This window comes from Zonotrichia albicollis, chromosome 28 (genome assembly GCF_047830755.1).
Source record: "Zonotrichia albicollis isolate bZonAlb1 chromosome 28, bZonAlb1.hap1, whole genome shotgun sequence".
Classification (NCBI taxonomy): Eukaryota; Metazoa; Chordata; class Aves; order Passeriformes; family Passerellidae; genus Zonotrichia; species Zonotrichia albicollis.
In genome coordinates this window covers 3,092,615-3,114,847 of record NC_133846.1, presented here as the reverse complement: position 1 = coordinate 3,114,847, position 22,233 = coordinate 3,092,615, and the positions used below count along the sequence as shown (strand labels likewise).

The window sequence follows — 22,233 nt, the reverse complement described above, 5'->3', positions numbered from 1 at the left end:
GGAAGTGTTTGCTGTGGTGTGTGGAGCTGGTCCCCACGAGTGTGACCAATCCCCCCCAGTGACAAACACACAATGGGCTGATTATCCCCTGGCTGAGGGATGTGGCAAAATCTCAGCATTTAAAACATAAATGAAGGGGGGGTTGAGCCAAGCAGGCGTGGGTGTTATTCACTAACGTGAGATCCAGTTTTCCAGCAATGCAAGTGACAGCCAGTATTGAGTGGAAATTGATTATCTGTGTGAAGCAGGGATTAAAAATAGCAGCTTTGTGTCAAACCCCACGTATGTTTTGACTAAATCCTCGATAACAAGGAGAATGGATAAAAGATGGAGATTATACAGAGAAAGCCAAAACCCAAAAAGCCTGGATTAGAGAAGAAAAGGATTTGAGTGGGTTGCTGCAATTAATGATTGTCAAGTGCCACCAGCTGGGACTGCTGTGGCTTCTTCTGGGGATGTCTTGTCCTTTGGTTTGCCAACTTGCCAGAGGCACTGCCAGCTCATTGCCCTGCTCCCCCGAGGCTCCTCCAGCTCAGGCAGAGGTCCAGGGGCTCGTGGGCAGTGTTTGACCCACCCAGTCAATCAGTTTTAATGGCCAGAAACTCATCCCCTTAATTAAACACAGGAAGGATGATGGTCTCAGGAAGGTTGTCCTCCCCTTGCTCCCCAGGAGAAGCTCTCAGAACACTCTGTGCTGGGAAACCAATGCACTTTTACCACTTTTTTTGTGGCGATGTGCTTGGAATGCACTTTCAGCTGCTGCAGGGGCTGTCCCTGGGATGGTGTGGCCGTCCCAGGCCAGGCAGGAGCTGCAGAGCCAAGGTCTGCTCCAAATGCCACCCTGTGCCCCTGCCCAGCCCCACACCGGGCCAGGCTCTGCCATTGTCACATGTGGGTGATCACTGCACCCATCCAAACCCACACAACCCACGATTCCTGCTCCCACAGGAGGAAATATTCCACCAGACAGGACAGCACTTACAAATCAAATAATTTTATTGAGTTTCTGCTCCTACAGCGTGTGGCACATAAAGAGAATTAAGACACAAGGTGTGATGAGGAATGATGCATTTACCCTTCACTGAACAAAGGATTCATCTCACCCAGGAGCAATGCAAGCAGCCCTCTGTGCCAGCCCTGATGTGCAGCCAGGGGTGACGTGGTGACATTTGGGAAAATGGGAACTGAAGTTGACCTGAGGATTGGGGCTCATGAGCACAGTCCTGTTAACCTGAGGCTGCCTCGCTCACAAATTCTACCTCCAAACTAAAATATTTTCTTTTGCCTAATTTAATTAGGGTGGAATAAACAGCACTAGCACGCTTCTTAACTCAGAGAAAAATCCAGGATGAGAAAGTGTCCAAAATCCACAGCTGGCTGATAAAGATCAGCTGATTTAGCTGTAAAGCCAGTGCTTGGGATATTCTAAATTCATTCTTGGCTTCTGCAGACAAGAAACCAGCAAAGCTTTGGGGTTGTTTTTTTTCCCAGAACTTGACCTTCCTTCAGGGCTTGGGCTGAGAAACTTTATTCTTTAAGAAAGTGCTGACAGTCTTTAGAAAAAAAGTTCGGAAGCTTTTTTTAGCATCAGTCATGTTTCTGTAATTCCATTTGCCCCTTGGGTCACCCTTTATTACTTGGATGAGATAAGAAATGGAGACCCAGTGGTCATGCAGGGCTGTCACCCATTTCTGTAACATTTTCCCCCTTTTATTTCTGAATCCCACCTGTGGCCACTCCAGATAACGTGGGGATGTCCTGGGGGATGAGCAGCAGCTACAAAGGGGGGGCTGAAGAAACTGTTCATGCAAATAGCTCTGGGGAGATTTCAGATACAGGGGAAAAAAACCCAGGGTTCCCCTCCTGAGGAATCAACAGCATTTTTTAAATATATGACAAAAGGAATCATGGGGTACACACTGCACAAACTTCTAAGAGCTCATGGACACCTCTACATGAACAGGAAACCCAGGGACACTCTGCAGGGCTGGGGCTGGCCACGAGGATGGAGCTGCTGGTGGCTTGGAAGAGTCTCTCCCATCTTCTGCCGCAGCTTTCCAGTGGCCACTGTCCCCTGTCCCCTGTCCTGGCCACCTCTGCTCTCTGCAGACACCTCCCGGCCCCTTTCCAGCCTTTGCACTCACTAAAAACTATTTTACACATTATTTTACAGACCAAACTCCCAGCACACGTCTCAGTCCACCTTCTCCCTCTGGAAACAGACCCGTACAGCAAAAGCCACAAAAATAACATCACCTTGGGAGACATATTAGACAAAAACATATTTGACCACAAAACGGGTTTCTACCTTTACTTACGCAGGAACAACTACCCGGAAAGTCCCGCTGCTGCCACCGCCCCTCAGCAACCACTGAGACTGAAGGCCAAGTGCAAAAATTACTTGGTTTAGTCCCATTTTGCTGTCCCTGCTCCAGATCATGGTGTGGGGGGTGGTTTGGGGGAGGGACAGGAGCCCTGGCTGTCGAAGCTCGCTGCCCGGCCGTGCCACTGGGAAAGAGGAGAAATCGGGTTAATCAAACAGGAGAGGTTGGCTGGGATTATTCCCAATCCTGCATCGTGCTGTCCATCTCCTCTTCCTCAGGATTCCCATCCATCCCATCCCATCCCATGGACCCCATCCCATCCCATCCCATCCCATCCCATCCCATCCCATCCCATCCCATCCCATCCCATCCCATCCCATCCCATCCCATCCCATCCCATCCCATCCCATCCCTGCTGTGCCTCTCTTCTGCTCTACAAGTTCCATTTTATGCAATGCCCGTGTTTAACCACTCAGGAGGAATTGCTGAGCAATTTTCTTTATTGCTTTGTAAATCAATTCTCAATTGTGAGGATTCCTCACCAAAAACAAAAAAACAAAAAACAAAAAGGAAAATAAACAGTGTCTGTGTGTGCTGTGAAGACAAAGTGCTCTCAGCTTTTCCCTGCTTTATTGCTGTTGTCTTTCTGGTTTAAAAATACTGTCTAAGCTCAGGAGTACTTGAGTCTTTCCAGTCTGGTAATTTTTACTCCACAGCAGCTCTGTCCACAGCACCAGAGACATTTCTCAAAGGGAAAATCAGATCAGAGACACGGTGGATGGAGCAAATATTTTTTTTTTTTGCCATACTTAGGGGATCATAAATTATTTGTCATCTGCCTTGGGGGCTATTATCATAATTCAAACCCATTATTCCTGAAGCATTTGAGCACTTGCCCATCTCACCATCTTGTTATATTAAATTCCAGTGACAAATGATAGACATCTCCCAGAGACAATGGGAGGCAGGATTTCCACTGCCTGGATCAATTCAATTCCCTCCCCTCCCACATCAGCAGAAACTCTTTGCTGGCTGTGATATTAATGTTTAAGCATGTATGAATTTCATTTCTCTGTGTGAAAATCCACTTGGGGAACCAGACCTCACCCTTGTCTTGGCAAAACCATCTTGAATAAAAACAAGGCAACAGCAGCCTGGTGCTCACAGGGAGGGTGAGCAGGGCAAGCAGGCTCTGCAGACGCTCAATGGGTTTGGAGTGGTCAAAAATTTGGCCAATTTCCTTCCCCAAAGAGACCAGTCAGTGTAAAGTAACTCACTGCACAGGTTTGCACTGAACAGCCTCTATTTCATCAGGGCTGAGCAGAAATTAATGAATGAAGATGAGAAGCTCATTCTGCCAAACAGCTGCCTTAAGGTAAGGAAACACTTTCCTCTATGTTTCTCATGTCAAAAGCATTGTCTAAAATCCCTGAGGAATTGATAATACTGGTACAACCTCCCCATGAGAATTGCCAGGGAACAGATTGCAGAAATTACAACAGAAATGGGTTTTTGGCAGAGCCTTCCCCATGCTCTTTGCCTCGTGCTGTCTGCATGACAATGACAGCGTTGTTACTCCAAAAATGTGATGAAAACTCTTCCAAGGACAGGTCCAAATGACCACAGAGAAACCTGGAGATACTTTTCCTTCATTTAATTAGAAAAGGTGAGCCATGCATTGTGTAGCCTACAGTCAGAAACCAGGACCAGTTCAACCTAAATCAAACACACCCCGAAGTCTGGAAGGGCTTATCTTTAAAGATGATTATTCTTCGTTATGGGCATGACTTGGCCCTCAGGAGAGTCAGCAGTTTTTATCTGGAGCAATGTTTTAAACAAATAAATGTTGAAAGTCTGATGCACTTGGCAGCATCAAAGACGCGTTTTGCATCGCGCTGATGACGCGACCCCGCGATTCCGGGCTTTGTCTTTCACAGATCACAGGGAAAATCCCCATTTTCAGAATTCCCTTCAAATCCTAAGAAGAACGAGCTGTAATTTCTATTTCCCTTTGTGCACACAGCCCTGAACATGGCTGATGGGTGGAGGAATGCAGGAGGAGCAGGGGTGGGGAGGCTGAAGGACCAGGGAGGGAGCAGCTGCCAGCGAGGCCTCAGGGCTAAACACTGGGAACAGCTTGTGCTGAGGGGAAGAATTGATTGTCAGAACAACCCCACAAAGAGGGATTCTCCCTTTCTGCTCAGAAACTCGCCTTCTGAACATCTGTGTGAGGAGGATAGCGCTTAAAAGCCTGTAATTAATGATTCATTTGCACATGTTCTCCATGTTCCCTCTTTAATGATGATGGTCATTAGAGAAGTGCAGTCATTATGGTTTGTTATTCATACTGTTGATAAATATGGAGCAACCAAAGACATGATGTGCATCCGAAGTGTTTCCCTTTTCACTGGAGCCTTTTCCAGCAGTGAAAGCAAAGAGGGAGCAGCACCAGCTCATGGAGGAAGGGCCCAGTTGATGTTGGCACAGAAATGAGGGGTTGGGCCATGTTAACCCAGCACTGTTGGGAGAGGCTGGAGCTGCCCAGGTCCTCATGGTGGACAAAGAATCATGGCTCAACAAAGGAGGAGGCTGTCGGTCCAACACCATGGACACAACCAACAATCCATCCATCCATCCATCCATCCATCCATCCATCCATCCCTGCTGTGGCAGGGTAAGGGGGTCAGGGCTGGGCCGTCCTCTTGAAGCAGCACAGCTCTGGTGACATTTTCCTGGTAAATTCGCCAGAAATTGTGACTCTGAGCTGTACTCAAAATACAGTGGGAGCTCCTTCTCCTGGCCAAAGCTTTTCCAAGGCGCACCAGGCAGGGTGTTGGTTTTTTGGCATATAAAGAAATTTTATATCCCCACATTTTTCTCCCCTGTGAGGGGTGGGGAAAGGATGGGACCCCAACCATAGCGAGGGGAGATGGCAGTGCCTGGAGCAGCTCCAGTCACCATCCCTCCATTTAGACATCAAAGGCACAATTCAATCACAGCTCCCTCGCCTTGGTTTGAGGTCAAGCACTCAATCAGGGAAGATTTGGATGGAGCCAGAGGCTGTTACTGATGGTCAGAGCACACAGAGACCATCACGAGGATCAACTGGGACAAAAATGCTCCATTTGCTGCTGCCCAGCAAAAACACACTCAAAGACGATGGAGACAAAGAGGAAGAGGAAGAAGACAAAGAGGAAGATAGAAATGATGGCTCAAGATGCCAGCACAGCCCGAGGTCACCCCCACAAAGGTGAGGAAGGCGTGAAGGGCCAGCAGCTCTCCCCCAGAATGCTCAGGACAGATGGACAGACAGCCAGCAGCAGGATAGAGCAGCTGCACAGAGACCCAGAACTGGGATTACAGGACCAAAACCCCAAATTTCTTTTCAAAGATACCCAAACACAACATGGAAAAGGTGATACAATGTCTTGTAACCGTCAAATACCATTTCCCATTAATTTCTCCCCAGGAGCCTGCGCCTTTTCTGTTTGTTTTTTCTTTTAGGCTGCTCTGGGGATTTGCAGACAGCAGTGCTAAAAACCTAAAAGGGCAAATAAACACAGGGACCATTTGCTTGCTGGCTCTCTGCACCAGTTTGTGGCAGAAATACCAGAGCAGATGATCAGAGGGCTTTTTCTTTCCTTTTAAGCAGAGCTCCTGACCTGTGCATTGAGGGGTGAAATGATTCACTCAGTTTTTTTCCAGAGTCTTGGGGGCTCAGCCATGGCTTTCAAAGTATATTTTAGAAGGTGAGTCATCTTCCATGTCTTCCTTGGTTTCTCTGTGTTTCATCATAACAATAATGCCTTTTTTTACTTTTTTTCTTAGTGATTTTCAAAAACTTTACAGGAGTTTTTCTTTCAAAACCCCATCTGCATCTGAAAAATAGTGCAGTAAAGCCATAAAAATTGCAACCTGGAGAAGGAACTCCTGTCCCTGGGTCAGCCATGACTGTTGGTGTCACACTGGGAGTGCTACAGATGCCAAGAGACCAATGAGAGATCAGTTCCGTTATTGGTGAAACCTTGTGGCTGCTGGTCCCCAGCTCCCTGTGGCAGTGGGAGGTGACACTCAGAGCCCGCCCAGGGCCAGCAGGGGAAGGGGAATGGAGCCCTGGGGCTGCTCAGGACCCAAAGGCAGAGCACACAGCACACAAAGTGCACAAGGGTTTAATTCTGCTCTGACTCACCCCAGCCCTGCCCAGATGAGCCCTGTGCTGATTCAAGGTGAGCTCACAGATCGCCTCAAATAAAGGAGGGCAAATTTTCAGGTGTCCATTGTCCAATATATCCACCTCCACTGTGTCTTAAGCTAAAATATCAGCTGCCAGGTTTTCCTTTGTGTGTAACCAAGCTGGGCTGGGACAGAGGGCACTGAGCACCAACTGATTTGTTAATCATGCAGTGGTTTGGGTGGGAAGGAACTTCAATCATGTTCCAACCCCTTGGATCATCCAGCTCCGACCCCCTGCCATGGGCAGGGACACCTTCCACTGTCCCAGGTTGCCCCAAGCCCTGTCCAGCCTGGCCCTGGGCACTGCCAGGGATGGGGCAGCCACAGCTGCTCTGGGCACCCTGTGCCAGGGCCTGCCCACCCCTTCTTGTTGGAGGAAAGAGCAGATTTCAAAGAAAGACAGGATTTATGCACTAATTCACAGTACTGTGGAGTCTCAGCAAGCCCAGTGTCTGCCTTTCAGCACAGCTCAGCACTCAGCTTCAAGGGGAAAATGAGATGATTTTTGTTAAGTACTTATGCTGTGGCTTTGAGGGAAAATACCTCCTCAGCCCCAGATACAGTGGGAGGCTTTATTGCCTTTATTATTGTATCACTGGCCTCAAATGCTGGTGCTTTGTTCTCATACTTGAAGTGTCAAAGGCGTGTGTGCCCTTTTCCACATCTCTGTCCTCCAGAAATTATGACCTAAATCAGGCAAAGCCAAAGAGCTCCACAGAAGCGTGAGAAATTGGAGTGCAAAGGGGAAGAAAATGCCAGAGATGGTCGAAATGGTACCCAGGCATTTCAGCCCTATTTTATCATCTGGGGCTGCATCAAGTCAATCTCTTTCTCTGGAAATGCTTAGAGCAATTACATTTGTTCTATTTATTCTCCCTCAAAGGCTCGGAGATGAGTCAACAGAAAAATCTTTTAGGATGAAAAATTGAAACTTGAAATAGGCAATATCCCTGGACAATTTGTTCTGCAATCAGAGCAGCATTCTCTTTCCTTACTGCTCTCAATTTCTAATTTAAAAAGGAAAAGTAAAAAAAAAAAAAAAAGAAAAAGAAAAGAAAAAACCCAAAATGTAACAGTCACATCTGTAAATACAGTTCTTCTTAGTCTTGCTTGCGAGCTCAAGGAGCTATTTCGAGGCAATACAGAAGTGCTTGTTTTCTAGAGTTCATTTCTGGTGAGAAAATTCCCTCAGCTCTGCTCAGAAAATCCCAGGCGTGAGCCGGAGCTCTCTGAAAGCCTGGAGCCAGCCCAGTCCCGCCCAGCCCAGGCCCTGGGAGGGAAGGACACCCCACTCACCTCTTTGAAGGATTTCTTCACCTCCACCAGCGGGTGCCAGTGGGCGATGGGCTTGCGGGGGTAGGCCAGCATCTCGTTCCAGTGGTCCCTGCCCAGCCCCTCGGCGTTGATCCCCACGCGGCAAACCCCGATGATCTCGTTGTGGCCCACCCTGAGGAACGGCACAGAAGGAGCACCATCACCATCCATCCATTCATCCATCATCCATCCATCCATCCATCCATCCATCCATCATCCATCCATCCATCCATCCATCCATCCATCCATCCATCCATCATCCATCCATCCATCCCCCATACACCGTCACCATCCATCATCCATCCATCCATCATCCATGCTTCTATCCACTGTCCATCCATCCATCCATCCATCCCCCATACCCCATACCCCATACTCCATACACCATCCGTCCATTCATCCATCCATCCATCATCCATCCATTCACCCATCTCCCATCCCTCCCTTCCTTCCTTCCTCTCTACCTTTTTCCATCCATCCATTTGTCCACCCAATGAAAGGGTGCAGGGATGCACCTACCTAATCCTGATGTCCATCCATCCATCCATCCATCCATCCATCTATCATCCATCCATCCATCATCCATCCATCCATCTATCTATCTCCCAGGCCTGCCTTCCTTCCTTCCTTCCTTCCTTCCTTCCTTCCTTCCTTCCTTCCTTCCTTCCTTCCTTCCTCCACCCATCCATCCATCCATCCATCCATCTGTCCATCCAATGAAAGGATGCAGGGATGCACCTACCTATTCCTGATGTCCGTCCATCCATCCATCCATCCATCCATCCATCCATCCATCCATCCATCCATCCATCCCTCTGGCTGACACACCTGCCCACACCTGGACCCTGCTGCTGGTGAGCCTGGGCTGTGCTGTCTGCCCCAGCCCTGCCACCACCACAGGTAATTACAGCAGCTTTTAAATTATTTCTGCAGGTCAGTCCAGCCACAGAGGTGTAAGCAGTGCTCTACAGCAAGAATAACCCCAGCTTCATTAATACATCATTCATACGCCCAGAGCTGCTCGGGCTCACATTATTTGCTTTCTAAAATGGGTTGCAGGACAATAAATAACCAAGGGGAAAGTGGCACTCGCTCAAGGAAATGCCATAAAGCAAGGAGCAGCCTTGCCAAACTCGTTATTTTTCCATAACCATAAATATCAATGTCACTGTAGCAATATATCACCAGAGACAGGTGGATACCACTGAGCCCTGCCATGAGGAAAACACTGTGGAAAACACTGTGGAAAATTGCATTTGAGCTGGAAAATCTGCACCCAATGGGATGCTCTCCCCTCCAGCCCTCCAGAGCCTCCCACCTACCGATCATAATCCATGACAGAGATAAGGAGGCTGACTTGATCCATGTTCTCGGGGGGAATGTCAAAGATTATTGCTTCATTGTAGGTGGGATTAAGTGTGTTTTTCTTTATGGTGGTTTTCTTCTTTTTCAGTCTTCGCCCGTCACAGAGCAAAGACACTTTGACATATGGATCTAGGGAGGAAGAGATAGAAGACCTTTTGTTGATGAAAATGTGTTTTGTTACTTTTGCAATATAGAAACAGCTTTATCAGAGCCAGAGGTGCTCTTCAAATGGACTTTTAGAAAAAAAAGTTTATTTGCAGACCAGTAAAATCCTCCATTTCTCATACTGGTGTGGGTGGTGACCTGAACTTCAGGCACCAGAGAACCAGCACTGCATGATTATTATTGCAGAAAGGCTGAGCTGGTTTCACCTGAAGTCTCAATTCCCAGACATTTCATATGGCATTAAGCTCCAACTGAGCAGAAACATTTTTTGCAAAGGTCTCTGTTGTTACTGCTTTTCGTACAATGAAATTCAAATACTCTGAAGTGGGTGTCTGGAAAAGAAATTGGATTTTATGATGAAAACCAGAATTTGTGCATGCTAAATTTGCGAGTCAGCTCTTTGAAACTGCAAATACAAACAGTCTATAGGTGGTGTGATCCTCAGGTTTGACTACTGGGCACAGCACAGGGGAATGCACATTCCAGTGGGATTTATCCAGGTGAGCCATGATCCTTTCCTGAATTGGAATGAAAGAGTTGATTCTGGCTATAAAGGGTTACAAGGGATCTAAGTGTTCAGCCCAAGAGATGGATCAGAGCTCTGACCCTTGAGACCCTCCAATGGGATGGGAAAAAAGTGACAAATTGTCTACTTTAAAAATTTTGTTTGCATTTAAAACACAGACAAAGCTTTCTCAGGTATTCCTGTGATGGTTGGCCCACCATCTACTGAGGGTACAACGAGGGAAGAGGAGGAGATGTGGCTGCAAAGGGATCCTCCTCAGCCACCAAACACCCACCTGAGTAACCAGTGATGTCCATAGCTTTGAGATTCCTGCATTTAATGACTGTTAAGGTGAGGCGACCTGCAGTTGGCAAATAACAAAGGGAAAACATGATCTCGCCCAGGTCCACGCTTTCCTTCAATAAAGCAGAGAACAGATTTTATTGGAAATGTGCAGAACCAGCCAGGTGCCTCCTCCTCCACCCCAGCATTTCCTCTGCTCTGCCATTTGTAGCAAAGGGTATTTTAATTTATTCAAGTGCACCCCAACACGATTTGGCTAAAAATGAATACAGAGAATGGGAAAAATAGGTTACACCTCCACATTTTAGTTAAGGACAATCTTCCTCTGCCTCAGTGGAGTCTGGGCTGCCTATTGCACCCTCCCAGCTGTGCACAGCAAATGCACAGCACTCCTGCTCCACTGCTCACACAGAGGAGATGGGATAGCTCACACCAAATCAATGCAGTGAGGAAATCAAATTAGTATCAAGTCTTGTTGGAATGTACTGTACATGTCTCTGGTGCCTGGCTGCTCCAGGAATGTGACAAACACAGTGAGGTGACAGAAAGATGAGCTCCTGACACGCAGTGGCGCCGTGTTCTCCAGCTGTGCACTGCAGAAATCTCCTCAGAAACTTTCTGTGACAGCCAGTGCCATCAGTTCAGAACATCACAGACTGGTTTGGGTTGGAAGAGACCTTGAATATATTCTAGTTTCAACCCCCTGCCGTGGGTGGGGATGAATTCAGTCATGAAGGTTTGTGACTGACAGTGCCCAACATTTCTGCATAAAATGAAAATGTCTTTCAGTAACACAGTGGTTTTCTCTGAAGGTGAGTGTGAGTTTTTGGGCAATTATCAACTGGGGGGTAAAACTTTAAGCCAGAAGACAGCCAAGAAGGTTCTGTTGAGCTTTCAGTTTGTGATGTGTCCGCATTTGGACCACCAAGCCCTTTGAGATGCCCTCAAGGAGCAGGCACAGCATGGGGCTGTGTGTTTGTGAGTATAAATGGGGAACTAACCAGCAGATGGCACTCAGAAATGTCTGGTACTTTAGGATTACACAGAAGCCAACACAATTTACTCTTTTAGTGCCCCATCAAATAACTTTTATCCGTGGCTCTTAGCACTTCTTGTACCTGCAGCTTCATCGACTACACCTCCTAAAAGCCCTTTCCATCATTGCCTTGCCCATGGGAAGTCAGGGAAAAATAAACAAACCAAATGTCTGATTTAAACTAGAAAGCATCATCATCTGAAGTCAGCAGAAAGATTTCCAAACACCTTCTAAAAATGGATTAAAAAAAAAAAATCTTATTTTTCTACATACAGATCCCACATCTGTAGAGCAAACAAGCAGTTTATTTTGGGAAACAGTGTGTTTGATTCCTTTCAATGTGATATAATGATCTGCTGAAGAGAAATTGTGGCTGTTAGGAGTAGAGTGATGGAACTAGAAAGACAAGTAAATGCACTTAAAGCTTTGCTAAGTGTTAGGGGAATAGATCTTGTTGATGGATGAGGTTTTTGCCAAATTATTTCCTGCTCATTCTCAGGTAAGGCAAAGATTAAATCTTTATTCCACTTAGTTGTGCAGAATACTAATGAATATTATATAAAATTTTGATTGGGGCTGTTCTTTCATGCATTCTTTGTTCTCAGTTGGTGTGGGAGGGACGAGGGCAGGAGACCTTGGACAAGATGTCAGCAGAGAGCAGCCCTGTGTGAGATGGTGAGGGCACCCTCTGGACACCATCTCATCTTCTATTCCTCTCCTTGCACTGAGAGGACCCGTTCAGGGTATAAAATGAACATAATTTATTCTTTGACCTCATTGGATCAGGTCAAGAGATTTTTCTTTGCAACCATAAATACAAGAGAGCAAAGCGTGTCCTGTGGGTACATTATTTTCTTGCAGATTATAGACATTGGGACATTTCCAAAATTCATATCAGTACCTTTTAGGAAATAATGGAAGCTCTGAATCAATAGACTTGAAACCAAAGATGTTTCCCTGATTCACAAGCTGTACAGTCATTAATTAAGCAGCTGAGTGCTGGCTACTTGACCAGATCAGTTCTTAAGTGTGTTCCTACCCTCTTACCCACACCATTGATCTCATGCATTATTAGGCACCCAGAGCTTTCTGGGGGTTTTGTGCAAACTGTATTTACCCTTCTCAATTTTGATTAAACAGAAATGTCCTTGGGTGTGCTACAGCTGGCTGAGATGTTCCAGGAGCAGCACATTCCTTAAGAATGGCACAGAGAGGATGAGGGGATGGAGCCAAGCGTGGTGCTGGATGTTTCTGTGGCAGCTCCGCCGGGCTCTTGCTCAACACACCTTGGCCATGGGGTTGGCTCTGCGCCCCTCACACCTTCTCTGGAGGCTTTTTCCTCAACAGCCCTTCTGCTTCTGTGGGGTTTTCCCCCATTAAATGAGATTTTTCTCTGGAGGCTTTTCCCTCAACAGCCCCTCTGCTGGTGTATCATCTCCACTGGCTTTTGTGGGGTTTTCCCCCATTAAATGAGATTATTTAGCCGGGAAAGCATCCACTATTGCTTGCAGAACCAACAGGCAGGTTCCTCCAGGAGGCATCAGCACATCAGGTGCACTTTGCTGCCCTTCCAGCAGCCCCTCTCGGGGTGAAGGATGTGCCTGGTGCCTGCTTGCCTCTCTGCCAGCATTTCTGCTTTCATTACCACTCATCAATCACAACAGCCGTGGCTGTTTGCAGGTTGGAAGCCAAGAGCTGTGAGCACCCTGCTAACTCAAACTGTTGCTTTCCTCATGGCTGATCCTGTGCCTCCTTCCTGCAGCTCTCCCAGGCAAGATGCTCAAAAGGCAGCACAGCAGCAGCTCCCAGCACACTGCCATCACTGCCCCAGGGTTCTGGGCAGGCACCACCTCCATCCCTGTGTCCAAAGCTCTCTGTGCCCTCCCAGACCAGCCCCTGAGCCCTTTCCAGGGTGGGTGATGGGCTGTGTGTCCCCTGAGGGCCCTGGGACCCCGTTGGGCACAGGACACGGGGCTCTGCAAACCTGCTGGGCTTCACAGAGCTGCCAGAAGGTTCTGGACACCCTGCAGCAGGAGAATGAGCACTGGTGGAAGTCACCAAGAGGTTCAGCTGGTGGGGAACACAGTGCTGAGAAAAAGTTACAAAGCAAATGTCTTGTGGCACTGCTGGCCACAGTAAATATTTGTGTTTGACAGTTCCCTCCTCGGCACAGAGTGCAGGGGAGCAAAAGGTATGAGATGAGCTATGAGGGAAGCTGCAGGACAGATTTTTGCAAGTTGTGGCATTCTGCCAGTCACCAGGAAAGATGTGACAGGGCCCACGCTTTCAGCCACAGGGGTGGGGATGTCTCATCTTTCAGTCTCAGGAATAACAATGTGACATGACAATGACAATGGCTGATTTAGTGTCCAGCTGCAGAGCAGTTCAATCGTTCACTCACCCTGAGGACCAGCCAGATCCTCCTGGGAGGGCAGTGGAGGAGCAGACAGCTATTATGGAGAGGTTAATGTCACTGCTCTGCACTCAGTGATCAATGTGAGCACTTGGCTTCTCCTGCCAGCTCCGTGTGACACGGAAAGGGCTGGGACTTTTCCTCTCTGAGGCTTGGTTTCTCTTCCAGAGGGAATTCAACAGAACTATTAAAAGACCCAAAACCAGCTCTGGAAGAGTTGCCAGCAGCACATCCAGCACCTCTCAGCACCAAAGGGCTGGTACTGGCTCTGCAGAGGTCTTCCTTACTGTGATCATGTGGTGCCTTAAGTTTTTAGCTTTTATATTTTTCAGATCCTGTACTGCACTAGTGTAGAACTCTGAACTCCATATAGAGTGTTAGTAAGTTCTTTTCACATTTTTGTCAGACAAAACAATCCTTCCAGCCTGAGAACCAAGGTCACCCTCTGCTTTGGGTGACCAAGTATTAAAGTATAAACAAAAGTGAATGGAGGGGTGGAAGCAAACCAGGGGAATAGGACTTCATTACCTGAAGCTATATTGGACAATTAACCCCTGATGTGCAAATAGACCAAACTTTTATCTGTCTGAGAAACTCGTGACCATTGTTCATCTTGGGTGTAGTCTCTGCCAGGCTTCTTTTGACTGCCCAAGGTGCAGTCAAAAGAATAATATGAATAAATTTTTATATATATATATGTGTGTGTGTGCTTATATTTATATTTATATTTATATTTATATTTATATTTGTATTTATATTTATATTTATATTTATATTTATATTTATATTTATATTTATATTTATATTTATATTTACATCATTATTAAATAATTATAAATTAATAATTTATAATTCTTCAAGGCCTTTTATAAATATCCACTTTATTCTCTTAACTCTGTCTATCCTCCAGTCTAGGTAGCCACTCCAAGGCATCCCATGTGCACAAGGCAGAGAGCTGGGCCATGGCTGCAGGTCCCTGGGCTAACAGGAGGTGAGGAACCATCAGCTGGGAGCCATGAAGGGTTGATTTACCCCTGTGGAGAAGCCCAACCCTGCCTGAGAAACTCATGATCATTGTTCATCTTGGGTGTAGTCTCTGCCAGGCTTTTGACCGCCCAAGGTGCATCTATTGAAGGCCTTTTTTAAAAACCCACTTTATTATCTTTAATCTGTCTAGCCTCCATTCTAGGTGGCCCTCCAAGGCATCCCATGTGCACATGGCAGAGAGCTGAGCCATGGCTGCAGGTCCCTGAGCTAACAGGAGGTGAGGAACCATCAGCTGGGAGCCATGAAGGGTTGATTTACCCCACCCTGCCCAGCAGGTACTCACCGTCGTGGCGTACTGAATGTCCCTCCAGATGGAAGTCTCCCGCGAGAGGTCCGAGTCCTCGAACAGGTTCTCCAAGATGACTTCTCCAATCATGTCGTGCCTGGAGAACCTGTCAAAGTCAAAGACGCTCAGATGGAGCTTCCTGCTCGCCAGCTCCTCGTGGGGCACGGGGAAGTGGAAGGACTCGTCGAAGGTGGGGTTCAGAGTCTTCCTGTGCACGCGCGTCTGGAACTTGCGCTTGCGGTCGGGCAGGAGGTAGATCTTCACGTAGGGATCCGAGCTGCCGCAGAAGTCTTTGGCTGGCAAGTCAAAAGCCCTGAGAATCCGGACGGTCAGCGTCTCGTTCTCGTAGTCGTACTTGAGAGTGAAGTTGATTTTCCCGCAGGTTTTCTCTGCCTCTTTCTTGGGGTCCTCGGTGTCCACGGTCTTCTGTTTGTAGAGCTCGGGTTTGATGCGGCCGATGCTGGTGGGCTGCTCGGCCACGGCCGGCGCCTCCAGCCCGTAGTCCATGCTGGACACGTGCATCTGCCGGGGCAGGTGCCTCTTGAAGGAGATGTGCCTGCAGGAGGGAGACAACAACAGCTCTGTGGGTTTCCAAGGACATGGCTTTCAAGTCCTTTTTCGCCCCTGCACTCAAAAATCAGCACAGAACGAGCTCCATAGGTGCTCCTGAAACCGGGTGTGTTATGGAAGGGAACACCTCCAAAAATCTTCAAGGAACCAATCCAGCAAATTTCTTAAATTCCAGAGCATTGCCACAAGCTGTGTTTTCTCACCTGTGGCACAAGTCACAGCCCACAGCTGAACAGATGGGCTCCAACAAGTCCTTACCCAAACCACGGACAGCACCATGTGGAGAATTTCCCCACCTCAGTCCTTTCACTTCCAAGATACTTCTCCACATCCCTAGCATACTTTAACCCTTTAATCCATCCCTAAGCATAACTAATTTTCTCAATGGAGGACAAAACATTGCCTCCCACCTAATTGACCTTTCCTGATAAAAAATAATAGACCTAGAAGGACTAGTCAACCTACAACTAATAGCAACCAAAGCTGCCACCACCCTCCACTCTGGCCTAATCAAAGCCTACTTAGGATCATTCACCCTAAGCTCTCCCAGACAAAAAAACCCTTTTTTTTTTGCTTTTTTCTTTTTGTGAGAGATCCATAACCAGTTCAGAAGGTGAGGCTTTCTTCATAGAACCACAGAATGATTTGGAGTCAGAGTGTTTTAAAGCTCCTCTCATTGCATCCCCTGCCACAGGCAGGGACACCTTCCCCTAGATCAGTTTGCTTCAAGCCTTGCCCAGCCTGGATTTGCTGGGTATTGCTGCTTCCAGACTTTTCCAACAGACTCATGAGACACTGATAGATAATTGTTGACAGGCAGGGAGGCACAGCCTTGTTAGGAAGAGCCTCTTGCCTTGAGCTCTCCTCCAGCACAAGCTGTATGTAAGCAAAGCTTTATCTGAACAAAGCATAAAAGCTTTCTGTGGACTGAGGGCATTATTTCAGATTATCTGGTGTTTACAAGAGCAGTTTATAGAGTTATTTAACCAAACTAAAAACTCTACACCCAGAGCATTAGCCTTCAGTGATGCTTGGAGACCTTGGCAGGCTCCTCAGAGGTATTTTGGACAGGGTTAGGCTGGGCTGTGAATTAGAGGAACCTGCCAAGGAGAAAGTGTGTTTGAAACCTGCCCACGTACAGCTAAGTCCCACTTTGTTTGTCCTAATTCAGACTGACTGAGGGTTTTTTCCTCCTCTGTTGGAAAGGTGTAATAAAAGCAGAAGGAAGAGTGTGCATGCAGAGAGGGAATCAGCTGCCCAAAAAGCAGTGTGGATAAATAGAAGAGTGTGGCTCACAAATGCCGGTGGCACCGTGCTGATCTAACTCAGCTCCTTCAAACAGGGGGCTGCCATCAGTGCCTCACTAATCCTGCAAAAGTGCAGCCAATTTTCTGAGCAGCGCCTGATTTCCCTGTCACACTCCTGTGCACATCCCAGGCACGGCCAGCGAGGCAAACAGAAGTGCTGGGGCACAGCCAGGACCCTGTGATCCCTCCTTCCTGTCCCTGTTTCACCTCCTTCTGTGTCAAGGAGAGATGCTGCATTTCACAGAATGGTTTGTGTTGGAAAGGAGCCTCAAAGCTCAGCTCATTCCACCCCCTGCCATGGGCAGGGGCACCTCCACTATCCCAGGTTGCTCCAGCCTGGCCTTGGGACATTTCCAGGGATGGGGCAGCCACAGCTGCTCTGGGCGCCCTGTGCCAGGGCCTCACCCCACTCTGAGTAAAGATCCCCTTTCTAACATCTAATCTAAATCTCTGTCAGTGTCCACGCTGAGAGGGAGGTCCACACAGCCTTTTCCTGACTTCCTGAGGATGATGTTGATGTCTCTGTCCCCATCTGAGCACAAGCACTGAGCACAGCTGGTTCAGGGCTTGTGCAGCGAGCAATCCATCAATTGTGCTGATCTGATTGTTTCTGCCAGGAGCCACAGCAGAGAGAGAGAGCCAAAAGGTCTAATTCTGTCTGACAGGGTACATCATTGATACTTCAGCCTGCCTCTCATATTGGAACAAAATTAAAGTGGCCAAAGCTTGTGGGTGACTTGACACAATGAGGTCAAGTCGCAGTAACAGGGCTTGAATCCCTGATTTTTTAAAAGAGCCACAGTCTTAACACATTCACTGGTTAATGGCCAAGCTTTGGACAGTAATCTGCTGTGTAGGTGCTCTGTTTAGTCTCCCTGATGGTCTCTGAACCTCTGGCTCCATCCAACAATCCTCCCACCTCTCCAGCTGCTCACAGAGCAGTGTCCCTGCTGAGCACCTCAGCCCCACCCAGCAGAATCAGGGAATATCCTGAGCTGGAGGGGACCCACAGGGATCATCAAGTCCAGCTCCTATCCCTGCACAGACACCCCACCAATCCCCCCTGTGCATCCCTGACAGTGCTGCCCAAACTCTCCTGCAGCTCTGGCAGCCTCGGGGCTGCACCCATTCCCTGGGGAGGCTGGGCAGTGCCAGCACCCTCTGGGGGAAGAACCTTTCCCTGATAACCACCCTAAACACCCCTGACCCATCTCCAGCCATTCCCTGGGTCCTGTCACTGTCACAGAGATCAGAGCTGCCCCTCAGGAGCAGCTGCAGCTCCCATCTGCAGATCCCATCCCATCCCATCCCATGGAACCTATCCCATGGATCCCATGGATCCCATCCCACCCCATGGATCCCATCCCATGGATCCCATCCCATCCCATGGAACCCATCTCATGGATCCCATGGATCCCATCCCATCCTACCCATGGATCCCATTCCATCCTATCCCATGGATCCCATTCCATCCAATGGATCACATCCCATGGATCCCATGGATCCCATCCCACCCCATCCCATGGATCCCATGGATTCCATCCCATCCCACCCCATGGATCCCATGGCTCCCATGGATCCCACCTCATCCCATGGATCCCACCCCATCCCTCACCTGGTGGAAGAGGCTGGCTCCGTGGTTTGCCTCTGGATCCGCGTGCGCCTCATGATGTGATCCTTCATGGACATCTGGACCTCTGCAGGGATGTCTGGGGAGGTGTGGCTGATCTTCACAGCTGCCTCCAGGAAGCTGATGGCCCCCGTGTCCTTGAGCTTGTCTGCCATGCTGTCCTTGTGGCCTGCCTCGCTCCTCAGCACGGCCAGGTGGGAGGAAAGGGCCTTGTTCCTCCAGGGAACCCAGCACAGCTTCCAAAAGAGAAACACAAACACTGCCACCAGGGCCAGGCCACACACAATGACTATCACTGCAAGGAGGCTGACGGAGAGCTCTGAGGGAGACAAGGACAGCGACAGGGAGGGATGGGAAAGAAGAAAAGAAGATACAGATGGTGAGAAGATCGTAAGTAAAAGGAAGAAATGGTCCAAACTGACTTAAATCACAACTAATGGCGAGCTCTCAGCTCGGAGCCAAGGCCAAGTGAGCACCCCCTGACAAGCTCAGGACACACCTGGGGAGAAAATGGGTGTCTCCATATGGACAGAGCTGTGAAGTTTTACACCCTGATGCTTAAACTGGCTATAAAATACCATCCTTGGTTTGTTCTGCAGCATCAGCAAACTGCTGAGTCTGAAATCAAGAAGATCTGTACAATTCCACGATAGAAACAAGCTCGGTGCTGTGTGCCTTTTTGCTTCATGTCACAGCTGCTCAGGCACAGGAATGAAAAAAATCCATCTCCCAGGGTCCTGGGAGTGCATTGTTATTGTACTGTCAGCACCCACATCTTGTCCAGATGTGCCCATAGGGAATACAAAATAAATACCAACAGCAAGGAAAAAATAATCACAAGCTGCTGATGCAGAGTAACCAAACATAGCAGGAGTTTGTACAGAAAGTGCTACACAACTCTGAGCAGCACAGGAGCTGTGTGTGTGCTCTGATGCTCAGAGACACTTTTACCTCATGTGTGCTGAGTTTCAGTCTTTTTCTGGAAAGAGCTTCCATACGTGTGGCTGACGAATCAGGAAAAATGGAAAATGAAGATATATATATATATGTGTGTGTGCATATAAATATATATATATATATACACATCATCTAGGCTGCGAAATGATTCACAGCACTGCACAAAGAGAAAACACTGGTTATTTTTGCTTCCTTTCCTACAGTGTATTAATTCCCAGATCCTCATGCAGACCAAAACTTTGAGAGCTCAGGATTCCAAGGAATACCAGTCCCTGATGGTGGAGGCAGGATTTGTTCTGGAGGCAAGTCTGCAGCATCAGGACTGTGGAGAATTCCATCATGGAATGGAGCTCGTGGACACTTCCTTGATGGCTGTGTTATTTGTAGTGCCCACTAAAGCCACACTCTTTAAACTACCAAAGTGCAAGTCAGGACAGAAGGAAAAACAAAAAAATCACCAAAACCTGCAAAAGTTTATATGGAACAAGCATTACCTCTTATCCATTTTATTTATGTCCATTCCTGGACCATAAATTTTTTGTGTGAGTTTGAATTCCCCACCTGAGCCCCGAGGAATGGGGTGGGTGCTCTGAGCATTTCTGAGCTGGGGAACTCCCCCCTGGGCTGCATCACAGCTGCTCTAAGTGTGAATCCTGATGTGCTTTACCTTAAACAGGAGCCATAAAACACCTCCTGTTCCCTTTGATCATGCAGTTTAGTTTGTAAAGCTGTAATAGGACATTTAATCATAGAATCACAGGATGGTTTGGGCTGGAAGGAAGTTTGTAAATCATCTCATTCCACCCCCTGCCATGGGCAGGGGCACCTTCCACCAGACCAGGTTGCCCAGACCCCCATCTAATCTTGCCTTGATGTTAAGGGTGAGAAAAATCTGTGAAATATGAGGAAAGACTTGGTTTTAAATCTTGAATAAATAGCTGAATGTAAAAATTATGGGGAAAAAAACCCCACAATCACAACAAAACAACAAACCCTCCACCCACCACTGGTGAACCATTACAGCAAAGTGCTCAGGAGCACATTTGTACCATCAAATTTTGCTCAGGTCTCTCAGGGAGTGCAGCAGCCCCTGCAAATTTGGGATAAGTGAAATCTCCAGGCAGCACCAGACACAAAATGTGACATCCACACCCAAAGAAGCCAGCCCTGCACAGTGCCTGGGAGCCATCTGTTGTTCCTGACATCCTGGAGGATTTTGTTTTTCCACAAAATTACCGAGCCCAGCAAATCCAGCAGGAGCTCCAGGCAAAGCTCCCTGGCTGCCTGTGGGTTTTTCACTCCAAGGGAAGGGCTAGAAGGGATGGGATGGGAAGATAAACATCACCCAGAGGTTTTTTCAACTTTTTTTTCCCTTCCCAGCCTCCTGTACAGGTCATTTATTTTCTGTTGTAGCTCTGAGGTGGAAACACAAATCGCTGCTGGGGGGAATAAACAGATCCCATCTTACTCAATAATAAATAAGGTTGTACCAGCAGCAGAGCTTCCTCAGAGATTTGCCTAAATGTATTCTCACCAAAGCTGAGAGCACAGAGGTTCCACTTCACTATCCTTTGAGTTAAATCTTGGAATTGTGCCCAGGAAACTCAGTGTCAAACATTCATAAGAAAACTCAAGAACCTGGACTTTGCAAATACCTCTGTGTTGGTACAAAGGGAATCATTGCAATGCAGAATCTCTCACTGCTGGGAATTGCTGCGTGACAGGGAAGATTTTTTTTAAAGATATTTCCACCCATTCCAAGGAGTTTTATAGGCTGCATGTCTCTGCCAGCACACCGGGCTCATTAATGGGAACCATCAGAAATAATCAATTATCCTTTCAGAAAACCTGTTGCCAGCTTGAGAAAGATCCTGGCTCCTGTCACTCCTTGCAGGGCTGGCATTCATAATGTATCTGACAGGATTCACAGATACTTTTATGCATGACCTCCTACTCTTTCCTCTGACAGCTGACACAGAGCACGAGTGGAAGGGATCAGGATTTTACAGACAGCTTTTAAGCATCTGCCTGCTTAGAATATTGGCTTGTTTGAAGATGACACTGAATTCTCCAAGACTTTTTTGTGACTTATTAAACTTAAATATCAATTGGACAGAGTTGACCTTCATTGATTTAATGAGCTTTCTCTGATGAATTTGAAAATACCTGTTACTTTCTCAAAAATACCTGGTATGGAAAATGTTGTGCTTTAAATGTCCTTTAACTTACAAGAAACTGTAAAAACAAGATAAATTCTCACCTAACAGAAAATGCCCTGGGGTCAGAGGCTGCTTTGGTTTTCCTGGAATGAGTGGAGGTAAAGCCAACTCTCCCAAAAGGACACCTGAGCCCAGGGGAAGAACAAGCTCCTTGGGTGATATTATCCCCTGTTTTTCAAGGTTTGGATCCAAGATTTGGGGAAAAGAGGGAAAATGTGCCTGCATCCAGCAGGGAGGAAGGGCTCTGTCTAATGCAGGAACAGCTCAGATCCCAACTGCTCACAAGGGAGACTCATATCACCATTCTGAGTAATGTCCCGCCTGGGGAAAAACACGACAAGAAATATGGTTTTGTTCTGTTTCCCTCTTAAAAATTCACAGTTATTTGCCACTTTGTTATCAGGTAAGGGCTGTGGTACAAGTGCAGAGCAGCTCCAGCCATTCCTCACCCGAGTCCCATAGAACTCAGTGCTGCTCCCTCATCCTCACCCAGTTCCCATGGGAGACATGGGGGAAACTGGAAAATTGGTATTATTACAGCTTGTAATTGAAAAGATAA

The 22,233-nt window shown here is 47.5% G+C and overlaps 1 protein-coding gene across 1 annotated transcript in view; it reads right to left on the bottom strand.

The window, feature by feature from the left end:
- Positions 1–978: 978 nt before the first annotated feature.
- Positions 979–22,233, bottom strand: part of SYT6 (synaptotagmin 6) — a 36,578-nt gene continuing 15,323 nt past the window's right edge. The window contains exons 2-7 of the mRNA XM_005495714.4: positions 18,484–18,817; positions 14,989–15,547; positions 10,202–10,322; positions 9,194–9,365; positions 7,854–8,004; positions 979–2,508 (exon numbers count right to left, since the gene is read on the bottom strand). Of these exons, the coding sequence (XP_005495771.1) occupies positions 2,437–2,508; positions 7,854–8,004; positions 9,194–9,365; positions 10,202–10,322; positions 14,989–15,547; positions 18,484–18,817 (1,409 nt within the window). The 3' untranslated portion in view covers positions 979–2,436. The remainder of the gene's footprint in view (positions 2,509–7,853; positions 8,005–9,193; positions 9,366–10,201; positions 10,323–14,988; positions 15,548–18,483; positions 18,818–22,233) is intronic.